We start from the raw sequence: 12,252 nt of genomic DNA, 5'->3' as shown, positions 1-12,252 counted from the left end.
GAAATATGTCGTGGGCCCGACCCGACCACCGAGGAAACCCGTACGGAAGTCGTACAAGGGAAATGAATGTCATTCGGGAATGTTGAAAACACTGACTGAGGGAAGACGGAACAGCTCCCTTCGAGTTCTCCGGGCTGGAATACGACGCGTCCATCGGTCCGAGGGATCTGAGGAATTCCCTTCATCGTTCAATTAAGGGTCTCGGAACCCACTCAGGGACCGGATCGTGAGAGCGCAGGGTGCTCGACGTTCGAGCCTCGAGACGTTCCGCGGTCAATTCGAGAAGTTTCGATTCATGGAAACCTCGATATCGTTCCGACCTCGATTTCCAGAAGGGCTCGAAGAATATCCAAGGGCCAGAAGAGAACGTTGACGAACGGGCAGGCGGATGCGCGCCGCATCAAGTGGCGCCACAGAGGGCTTTCCCGGCCAAAGGCCTCGTTCGCTGACTGTTGAATTCCTTTAGGATGAATCATTCTATAAGCCACCGTTTTCTTCCCTCCACGAGACGAATCGACGAATTCGTTCGATTCTTTCGCGATTCCGAGGATCCTGATTGGACCGGAGCTCGTAGACGTCGTAAAGGGATAAACCCTGTGCGAGATTCATATCGTTGTGGAGTGGCGCAATGAAATTTCTCCCGATCGCGGCGTGATCCCCTGCTGGCTGAAGCGAGATCGCGGTATCGCTGGTGCTAACGAAAAGCCGTCCAGAATCGGGCTCCTCCGACCTCGCATCTTTCTCCGAAGGGGGGCTCGGTCGCTGTTTTTCTTCTTTACATCGAAACTTGAGAACCTCAGAATAGTGTCTTCGCGGGCCACCCTCTGACTATGAAGTCTCCAAAAGTTTTTTCCCCCCGAGTCGTCTATGGGGCTCTAGAACATACAGCGGGGTCGGTACAATCCGGAGTTCACCGAAAGCCTCGAGCAGCGTAGGAGGCGGTGCGCGATTTCCGATAACGAATCCTAGAACTTCCAGAATCTCTGATCCGGCAGGGGCTCTGGGGATAGATCCTCATCCTTTCGCAGTCGGTGCCATCCGGGAATACACAACGAGGAGCGATTTTGGAAGCAAAAGTACCCGCTAGATCATGCGATGGGTGAATTCTTGTAACAATGCCATCCTAACGATCGCAGTACAATAAAGAGTTCCATGGATTCGCACCCCCTTGCGTTCGCCCTTCAAACCCCGCCTGTGGCTATTCCGCGAGATTTCTCATGGAATTTCGAGCTGATTCGCTGGCAGGGCCCATCCATCCGCCCAGTGGTCAAAACCGCGAGAGTTCTGAGCTCGCGGGACGGAATTCATCTTCCCAGAGTCGCGAACTGAAGGGTCATCGATGGGGCTTCAGTGAAGAGAAAGGTCCACCCGTGCTCCGCTTTCCGAAATATCCAATGAATGAATTCTTTTTTCGAATCAACCACCAACGAGAATTATTATCTGCGGGCGTCGAACAGAGTCGGATAGATGTAGGATCACCAATGATAAACCGGATTCCGATGGTCACGCCTCGAAGCGTCATATGTATGAATCAATGGGCGAATGAGGAACTTCGGCGGATTAAAAGTATTCGATAAATCATCACTTGATCCCATTCCCGCAAAGGTCCCTAACCTGCTGGAAGCTCTCAATATCGACGACGAAAAGTCAGATTACCGCACGCCCGCTGGGGCTGGACCTCTCTCGCCTCAAGCTCTCAAGGCCGCCGTTCGTCCTTTGATTTTGATGGATGAGGTAATATCGATGCTGCCTCGCCAGGATCCGACGTCAATGAGTGACTTCACAACTCGGAGCGATACAGTTCCCTTGGGCGGGATGTGGGGGAACGCGGATCTCCGGCAACCTATTCGAGCCGAATGCGGAGCTCGACAGAGGAGGAGGTGACTCGGTTTCATCGACAAGGCATATCGATCGCGTGCATCTCGTGATACAAAGCCGAGTTCATCGCCCGTGGGAAGTCGCCGAAAGGCGTCGAAATACGGCTCTCCGAGAGAATATTTCACGGGGAGACAAAAACCTATATATTTTCTAAGGGTTGACCTGACGGCTCGGAGCGATACCCAGCGTTCAAGGGTCGTTTCGTTGATTCGTTCGCTCGCTACTTCTTTTCTCGCATTCGGTAAAGCATGCTTTTTGACGTTTGCGGCCTCCGCACCTAAGAGCACTTTGCGAAGCACTTCCCCGTCTCCGGCATCTCAGCAATCGACAAACATGCGCCGGTGGTGGGTCGGACGAAACCCGGAACCAGCGGGCATGACTTCGAAAAATGCAACATAATGGCAGTAGAGAAAAAATATTACCATTTCGCCGGGTGCGCAGAATTCGCTGCGCCACTGTTGCGGACAGGAAGGGGGAGGGGGTCCCGCGAGGTTCGAGAATTTAAATCACCAACAGCTCCACAAGCAGCACCAAGTAAACATGCTCTTCGGACCTTCGAGCGAGATTCGTTGATATTATTGTTATTATCGTCGTCGTCGCCGGCGTTCGTGCGACCGCTCGGACCACGCAAACCTAGAGGCACGTGGTGCACGCAAGTTCCGGCGAGTACGACGAGTCGATTCACTTCCGGGTACGTACATATCTCTCACATCCATCCTGCAGCACGACGCTCCCAAGAATTTGTACGATTGACAACCGTGACGCACAGGCAAGCGACCGAGCCAGTGGCTCGCGATTAAAACAGCAGTGCGTGCATATGACAATTCTTGGAGGATGTCAACGATGCGATACGGGGGAAAGAGCCCGGCACTTCTTTCTGGGTGTTTTTTTTCTTGTGTCCGCTCCCCGGAAATTGGATTCCGCGGTAGAAGACCACAGCAAACAAGAGTCTTTTTTTTTCCTCGCTTTCTCTGCCTGTCCGCGAGATGAAAACCCCCGCCGTGTCACTCACGCGGGGGCGAGGGGGGAGAGAACCCCGCGGAGCTAACTCGCAGGGAGAGAACTTCAGCCTCGGATTGAGGCTTGTTTGCTCGCGCAAATGCGGCGTGTCAGCTCGCGACATCGGAGGAATCGCTCGCTCAGGAATTTGCGTCGCTTGAAATCACGAATTCGAGGCGATTATCGAAAGCTGGAGGCCGGAGACATTTTCGGGCGGGATACGCACTTTCCATGGTGGAAACGCTAGCTTACAACATGACCGACCGAGTTTGGAAGAGGCCTCCGGCGAAATCCTTCAAAAAGCCTTGTCGACGTCTTACGATTCGCAACTAGATTCTGGCCATCGGCGACCCTCTGTTCCAAACGTTGAGATGACGGATCCCTTGTACGGATATCGATCGTTTCGGGCTCACCCGACGGAGCTCAACTTTCCAGCGAGTCTGAAAGCCACGGCAATATTCCCCGTATGTCGCGGAGGCGAGGGGCCCCGAGACTCTCGGAGTTACCTCGGTCGGTGTCACCCCTGGAACACCGGTTTAGGGACGATAAAGAAAGGTTTTCCATGACGTTTCCTCGGATCAGAACCAGGGTCTGTCTGGACGCAAATGTACGGAGCGAGCGATGAATTCATCCGACCTCCTGGAGACAGACCCGAGCTCCTGAATGTCTTTCACGATCCTCCCTTTCCAATGTATCACGGTGAGAGAGCTGTCTCGGTATTCTTGAGAGAAAGAGAGCACACCTGAGCACTGCCGGCTGGTGAGTTGTTTCCTACAGGTACCCGGAAAATACGACGAGTGGCGATGTCCCCCGGGAATGAGACTGCGCCGTTTCCGTATGACATGAGCTGTGAACGCTTCCGTTCCGAAAGGATGACGTCTCGCCCGGAAGCCTCTTGAATTATGAGTATCCCGGGACAAAAAATATACATGTCCGAGGCTCGCCCAGATAATATACTGGACTACCCTTGGGGCTACAGCGACTGTCCAGAGCTGACCAGACGGAGAACTGGGATTCCCGTCTGGAGCTCGTGCGACGCACGATTCCAATCCCTTGAGCAGCCACACTCGGGAGAGACAGAAAAAGGTGGAATTATTCTATCCCCAGGTGGCGACGACGAGAAAACGTCAATTAACACGCGGTCGATCTATTGAACAGATCGATTCACAGGTCCTGCTGCTCCGTGCGTCGACACAGCGACGCCAGGCGCGAGCCAGGGCAGAGCATCTCGATATGTCGCGACGATTACGTCGTGAGCGAATCGATTCGTCGGAAAAGCTCTAACGCTGTCACTCTATGAATGCGCGATCGTTTTCTGATGTAGATGCGCTTCCTGATAAGCCGAGTAATCATCGAAGATTTCGAGCGACATCTAGATGCAAGATCGATTCGAGTGGGTTTGAATGAGAAACGCAACATCGACACGCACCTCGTCTTGCAAGCGAGCGAGCGAGCGATGTTCTCCTTCTTACTCAATACACGCGCTGGTCCAACAATCAAGCGCCGCATCGATGGGCGACAAGAAGCAGTGTCACTTGAAGTGCGCTCTTGGAACGCGTGATATGTTTGACAGGTTTTCCTAACAGAGTCGTAGAAACCTACTTTCTCCCTCGCCGACCCGCTGAAGGAGCGTGATTTCACGTGATATTTCGGGGAATCGCGAGAGGCGCGGACAAAAAAAAAAACTGTACTTACCGAGATGGGTGAAGAGATTTTTTGCAACCGTCAAGAGACTCTTGCATTCCTCCCGGAGCCGTTTCTCTTCCTCGTAGGCCATGGTTCGGAGGATCATCGGTGATACAGCCTTCATGCAGTCGGAGACCTGTCGGGAGGGAATTCTCAGCTGCTTAGGCTCGTATCCGGGGTCCTGGATAACCTCAACTCCACTGATCGATTAGCGGCAATATCCGGTCAACAGATCTGTTTCTGGCCGTAGCGATCGACGTTCCACCTCATTCTTCGACGGAAAGATACATGGACGAGTAGCTACGAGGGGACCGGCATATGATAGAAGAGCAGGATCTGAGGGAAGACTCCCTGGGAATTTCCTTGAGGTTCGAGACCGGGCGGAACGGGGTCGAATCATTCTTTTCCCTTGCATACGTCAGAGTTGAAAGGTGAAGTCGAAGGAATCGAGAACATTTTGAAGCGTTCTGCAAGAACTCACCCTGACTCGATCCTGTTCGTCGAACTGCGACGAGCTCTTGTTGGCTACGCATGCTACCAGTGTGAGTCTATCAGAGTTCGTCGGATGGTATACCGGAACTAGCAGGGTGTTCATCAGTGAAGTTCCGATCAGCTGACAAAATTCCTCTGATATCACCTACAAGGGAACGGGCCAGGTGAGTGATTGAGAAAACTAGGGGATGACTCTCCTATGTGCCGTCCCGAGAAGTCACCGTGTCTTAAAGTTTGAGACATATTTCCTACATTAGACACCCGTCCGGGAAAAGCCTTCCGTCGTCGTTCGTCGAAGAGCTCCGTCTTCGCTCTGCCACAAACAAGCTCTCATCATGGATCATTCCAATGCCGACAGGCATCTCTCGAGCGAGCGAGTGTTCGCGAGGGCGTTCAAAACAAACGAAAGATTTTATCCGAAATTCTATGAAGTGGGTAAGGGGACAATCTTCCCCCTACCTTCCAACCGCGAGCAGCGAGGCAGCTGAACTCCTCGACGCTCGTTAAGCAGTCGATGACGTCATGTTCCAATCCAGTAGCAATATCAGTTCGTACAAATTGGATATGTTTCGGACCCCGAATTCCGAATTTGTTCAACAATGGCCGAGTATGGAAAATCGTAGAGACGTTGGGTATTTCCCCGAGTCTGATTAATACCTCGCGGGGGATCTGTGTCGACCTTGTTCGAGCGAGTGCGATCCGCAATCTGAATATTCGCCATTCCTCGTCGTCCAATCGAGTCGATGACCCACAACCAGTCATCGAGCACGTTCGTCGGCATGGTGGGAGAAGCAAAGCACGACTTGACTCATGTCTTGGATGGCGTGCACACGTTCAATTAAGCGCTCCCGAAATAGCACGAGCCCAGTTCATATGCGTGTCCTTCCCAGCAAGCAACGGCACAACTTGTCAGGAAATTTGGGTGGAAATTCCATTGTTCCGAAGAACTAAGCCTCACCTCCCTACAATGAAAGAAACTCGCGAGACTGTCTCTGCGAACGTGCCAGGACTCCGGTGACATGGGCTCGGCTCGAATTCGGACGTTAGGGGGAGAACCTTAAGGTTCACTCGGGGGGAGCTTCGCTCGTTTCGAGGACCCTCGATCAGACGGGCACAGGCCCGCAGGCCTTTGGGGCCGAGGAAGCCGAGATCGTCCCGTAATTCTCTCGCTGGCGCTATAGTCACCCTCCTGACAAGGGGATGGAATCATCGAAGGCCAAGCGAATTCTTCTTTATTTTCGGTTTGCACCTCCCTGTATGACCTCCTTGTCTCTTAGACACCTTCCAAGTTCCGCTCGATTGTCTATATGTCCCTTGTCGCTAAATCGTGACAAGTATTATACTTGAGGGCTGATCCATACAGAGAGTCCATGTCACGTAACATGCATCGTCGCTGACGCAGAGCGAGGCGCCCTTAATTATTATCCAGGCTGAGCTGATTACCTAGGCACCGAGGCATTTTCGTGGAATGCACGACACCGAATTTCTGAATCAGTGCATAAGTTCCGTTGATCCCGCATAATCATTAGATTTCATTCGATAGGAGCATGAAGTCATTGTTTCTACCGTGGAATTCCGAGCAGACTCGCGAGTAGTGACAGATCTAGAACTCGAGCCGAACCGATGCTCGGACCGTGACTCCGATGCTGAGTCAACGGAGCCGGAGGTGAGAGACTGGAGCGCAAAAAGGTACGGGGGGAAGAGCGCTCGTCGCAAAGTTTACGTCGCAAACAGCAGGGCTTTACTCGAAAGCTTCTCGTCTTGGCTGAGTCACGCCACGTATGAGGGCGACTTCAGCGATGTTAGCTGCCGGATTAGCGCGGCTTGCGTCCGTCTCGCTGGCTGTAGCCCGGCGACGTAAACCTTTCGATTCCTGCAGCTCCTCCGCATGACATCATACCGCGGTGCGAACCGTGACTTTTCTGAATCGACGTGACTTTCCAAGACGCATTATGCGGGAAATCCTATGCGGGGTGTGGCCGATTAAGATTCGGTATTATAATTATTCAAATGACAGATTATCGCTGCAATCGCCGCGATCCACGGATGAAGTCGTTTTCGTTTATTATAGAAATTCAACGTAGGCGATCTGAAATACCCGATGCACACGCCGACGCTCCCCGCTTCAAAAAGATCATCTTCAATCGATATCGGTGGAGGATAGGTTCTAACGGCCAAACGCTCACGTAATCACAACACGTCTTACTCTCGGCGACCGAGAGCTGACGAGACACGTTTCACGCCATTTGAGGATTCGCTTAACAATCGCACAAGTCCTTGACTGCCTCAAAATTCCCGTATTCAGCGAAGCGGCTCTGGGTATCAGACGTCACATGAAACGTCAGAGGGACCCGAGGGAACCGCTGCCCAATTATAACACTCGAACGCGAGTGACGTCCTACGTCAAACACAACGTAAAACACCTGTGCCATATCGAGTTGAAAATTATCGAGCAGCAGAATTTCCACCGTGTCAATACATTTGGGAATGAATAGACTCGGACGATCCTCGACCGGAGATCCCGCTCTGACGTTTTAGTCGTGACGTAAACGTGCCCCTCCATGATTTCCGTAGACAAGGAGAAACTTCGGTCCTTGTCAACGCGGTAGAAAAAGTACCGTCGCCACTAAAGAGGCGGCCCGAATCCGGACCAAGACAGAAAGAAGCTACGTGACACAGAACTCAGCCGAATTGAGAGGATATGGTCGACGTGACATTGCTCTGGTATCAACACTCGTGTTCTCACCGCTAGACAGACAGACAGATATAGCCGGAACTCGCGAGAGCTACGGTGATGCAAACTTGCACTCGAGCACTCGCCTGAGAGCAAAGGCTTAGGCTAGATCGCAGAGAGGCGCATCGCGGCCGCTCATCGATCAGAGCTCGAGAGTCCGCGTCTCAAGGACGAGAAAAGCCCAATGGATCAGAATTAGACTGAGCCCGGTGAAAGTGGAGAGTGAGAGTGAAATATACTCGATGTCATCGTTCCATCAACCGTTCCATAAGATTGGGGAAACCTATGGGGGCATTTAGGGAGCTCAAATGTCAAAATTGTCCACCTCTCATGGCAGGATTCGAAGACCGTAGCGGGATGGGCGTTTTCGAAGCTCAGTGCGACCCTGGCCACGGTACTACACGCTTTCAGGACACTAGCCGCACATACTATTTCGAAACACCACGGAGGGTCGTTCGAATGTACGGATCGTTCCGCGGATCCCCAGATTATGCAGGCAGCTCTCTTATTCCTGTAGCGCTGCTCACTGAGACCTGGAACTCGGATTTCGACTATGCTGCTTGGCCAACAGTATGGATTCTTCCAACCGAGAATTCGCAAGGTCACCCGGAGCTGGCTCCGTTAATTATTTTGGAGTTCCCTCAGCGAATTTCCCCAGCACCAAGGAAGGAAGGTAACGGGAACGGCCATCACCGAATCGCTTATTTGTATCCACGGTGCAGAGCGATCGAAAATCAATTTCGGCGTAAGCGAGTTCATTTGAAGACTTCTTTCCGGGTACTGTCTCCCAAATCTTGTGAGACCGCCCGTGCGCCCCCCGTAAGGGTATCTCCCACTCTTCCCATCTTCTCTGCGGTTCTCTCGAAAATCTCAATGGGGGAACGGACTGACCGACTCGGTGAGTCCAGGAAAATATTTCTAGAGGCGTCCGGGGATCCGAAGCTTCAGAGATCGTCGAGTGACCTTGAACGACGTAGACACTACGGCGGACAATAAGAACGAAATGAGACCTGAGCCCCGAATCTGAAGGAGTTGTGATGATTTTGGCCGGAATGTTGACTCTTCTCGAGCATTTCCGGAGAAGAGACGAATCCAAGCGAGTCCCTTATGGAAGTTTTGTACACCCCGGACTATCCCCTTTTCGGGCGCAATAGGACCGCGGAAGCGGAAACTAAGCCTCTAACTCTAGAGTTCCCCGATCACAGCGAAGTGTCCCCAAACAGTAAGAATATGAATCGGTTACCCCGGGATCGCCTCGAACTCAATTTCCAGGTTTTCTGTCTCCAAACATTCCTCCGACTCTGTGGAATCTGTCGATAGCGTCCATTGTCCCTAACCTGCTTGGCAATCGAGCTTCGAATCGATTTGTGACAACTATGAACAAGCGTCGGACTCTCTCGCGATTTCGCGGACGATCGGATGCCCAGATCTCTTCTCGAAGGATTCCCTCGCGACGAGAGTCGGAGGAGAGCCCTCATCCTTCCGAGAATTCTCCTCCGTCTTGCTCGGGAGTTTCCTACATAGCCCCGCTCCCGTTGCTCACCTGAGGGATTTCGTGCAGTTGGAGAGAGTTCTGCTGCTGGAGAAGCGCTACGAGTTGTGCTCCGTGGGCCTGTAAAACATTTGCGCGACGTTAAGGAATCGTCTCGATGAGCTCCCTCGAGGGCTCAGTCCCCAAGCAGTGTTGCTAGATAGGTATGTATGTATGTACACGGATGCATCAACTACATATGTATGTCCGGCCTTCTGCCACCGAAGGCGGATGAGCTACCGCACGACTGTCAAGGCCTCCCGGAATCGCGTGCAGGTTGAATGATGGAAAACCTCTCAAGGACCCTCAGGTCTCCTATTCCTCTCCGGCTAAACGGTATTCGCTCTCCGTAAGCGACTCGCTAACTGAGTGAGCGAGTACCGACCCGTATCTATTCCATTCCAGCAGCATTGGATACAGCAGATTAATATCCGATTCTCATGTTGTGATTAGAATCCAACTACCTAAGTGCCTCCGATGACCTCCACACGGCCCTATCGGAAGTCTCCTGACGCGCATTCGTGACTAATAAGGATCAGGAACTTCTCGGGGAGGAAGAGCCCGAGTCTTTTGTTACAAGCGTTCGGCTTGTGCTGCGAGCGAGCTGGTCCTGCCGGGAGGAAGAATTATTCCCCTTGAACTTCTTTGTACTCCGAAAGGGCTCTCCCGATGTTCCGGTTCTCGGTTTGAACTTTTTGGTTTCCGCTTCGAGATTCCTATCAATCTTCCGAGACAGTTCCGGTCCATTCCCGCAGTCTCGTCTCATTCCCTCCTCACGCGAGGAAGTCGGACGACGCATTTGTGAGTTCGCGCACACAATCGGTTGCTCGGTGGCTCGGTGGGTTGTAGGTGAACACTCACGCGGCCCGCCCCGGGTCTAAGCTCCTCTAAAATGTTCGTTGGTGTTGGAGCGACTGCCGTTGGACTCAGCAAGGGAAAAGGGCAAGGCCGGCTTCAAGGCCACGAAGGGCGTCGTCCGGAATAATGCAACACCGCGAGCGAGCGGGTGGGCTCACCGGCTGCAACAGGCAACAGTCGGGCTCTCCTTTCCTCCCCGCGTTGACGGTAGCTTCCTCGCTGGTCTCTTCTCCTGTTGCACGTAGCATTCTGCTCTTCGCTTCAGTCACATATGTATGAACACACCGAGATGAGTTCGGAAGGAGACGAAAATGAATTCTAAATTTGGAGGCCGCAACCCCCCCCCCCGTACTGCTGCGGGGAGAACCTCCAGAGAAAAGACGATTCTGTTGTCCGAGCGTCTGTTTGTGGTTCCTCACCCTTCTGGGAGGAGAATGGAGATCTGGCACGCGGAAGAGCAGGAGAGGGAACGTGTTTGATCTGTTTACTCTATCTTGCCGCTCGCTCCCGCATCTCTTCCATTCTTCGGGAGCTTGCTGATTTCTCTTCTGCTGTGTGCTGAATAAAATCTAAATTCCGACGCTTCCTATAGGAATCCTCTTGTTCGCATTCATGGATTCGACCGCGATATGGTTCGAGGCTCGTCTGAGAGAGCTCCCTCATCCGATACCCAGTTTGAGACGAACGGGGAAACTCGGAGAACATGAATTTCAATTAGAGGGACGTTTTATTCATAATAATTGAATCCCGGCTGGATATTGATGCGAGAACAATTGAGAATGTTTTCCCTCACGAGGATGGAAAAGCGATCCCTCGGTACGGATTCGAGAGACTCAATCGGAGCGGACTTCTCCCGGGAAGCGGCACGGATGCGGCTAAGCTCCGGATCCGTTCGGGAATGGGGACGGAAACGGGAACAGGGACGGTTATTCGAGGGGAGAACAGAGAAAGTACAAAAAAAACTTCCATCTCATGGTCCCCCAGCTCCGACCAAGCAGCTCTCCGCCTTCGGATAGCCAGTGTTGATCTTTGTGAATCGTTTGTTCGGGCGTGTTTCGAGAGTGGAAAAAAATGAGAATCGGCAGTGAAGTCACCCGAAAGCTGAGGAACCTCAAGGCATGTGGGTAGAAACTCCCGACACCGATGACCATGTCCATCGGACCTCATGAGATTGAGACTGAGGAAGATATCGATGACTCCCGCCGTACTCATTTTCTTCCGTTAAGACTGGATGAGACCACACGAGGACGAGACAAGGGGATCGGGTCGGTGCATACACAGGAAGAAGACAACGAAGGGAATGAGTAGCAGGGAAAGCCGGGACATCGATTCCGATCGTATTTTCCTGTTCCCATCTCGACAGATGTAGGAGAATAGGCGACCAGCTGCCTCGAGTAGCTTGGGGATCCGATTCCCTTGTCGTTAGGATCCCCCTTTGTGCGATTTCAAGTCTCTAACAGTCCTGGATTTTGTTGGATGTTTCTCTTCCGTGGTCTTCGGATATTTCTGCATTTCGAAAAAAGAGGAAGGCGTTGCATCCACTCCAATGTTTTGAATACTTGAGAATACTCTCAAGTCGTTGCTAGAGTGAAGTGGATCAGAGGTCAAGCAATCAGCGCCGGCGTAGCGACCGCGTTCCATTCGTCCAGAACGCTCGCGAGCCAAACCCAGCGCGGGAGTCTCTCAGGAAAGACGATTCCGCCGCTTCCACCTCGGCTCCGCAGTCTTATCTTGCCTTGAGGGAGCTCCATAACATGATGAATTCCGAGAGATTCGAGCCGATTCGACGCACTCCAGCTTTCAACAATTGAAAGCAATTCTATCCGCAAACTAGTCTTGCATGTCCGAATACCTGTCATCCGGATCGGACGACGTGACGGCCAGTAGTCACCAGAACAAGAAAGAGTCCTTCCATGACTCTGCTTCCACCGGAGGAGGATTTTAGATTTTCGGGGTCGCTGACACAGCCCTGAATCCACAACATCGGCTACTGATCAATCTTTCAACTCCTTCGAGTTACTCTGATATTTATAGGGAAGGCCGTGTCCGTCAATTGAATGAGCTTTAGAGCTTA

At 52.4% G+C, this 12,252-nt stretch overlaps 1 protein-coding gene across 1 annotated transcript in view; it reads right to left on the bottom strand.

The window, feature by feature from the left end:
* Positions 1 to 12,252, bottom strand: part of LOC100897598 (cGMP-dependent 3',5'-cyclic phosphodiesterase) — a 44,107-nt gene that overhangs the window by 17,061 nt on the left and 14,794 nt on the right. Inside the window, exons 4-6 of the mRNA XM_018639595.2 lie at positions 9,333 to 9,401; positions 5,045 to 5,200; positions 4,573 to 4,699 (exon numbers count right to left, since the gene is read on the bottom strand). Of these exons, the coding sequence (XP_018495111.2) occupies positions 4,573 to 4,699; positions 5,045 to 5,200; positions 9,333 to 9,401 (352 nt within the window). The remainder of the gene's footprint in view (positions 1 to 4,572; positions 4,700 to 5,044; positions 5,201 to 9,332; positions 9,402 to 12,252) is intronic.

Source organism: Galendromus occidentalis, unplaced genomic scaffold (genome assembly GCF_000255335.2).
Source record: "Galendromus occidentalis unplaced genomic scaffold, Mocc_1.1 scf7180000077446, whole genome shotgun sequence".
Taxonomy (NCBI): Eukaryota; Metazoa; Arthropoda; class Arachnida; order Mesostigmata; family Phytoseiidae; genus Galendromus; species Galendromus occidentalis.
The sequence above is the reverse complement of the archived record's forward strand: the minus strand, read 5'-3'. Positions and strand labels throughout refer to the sequence as shown.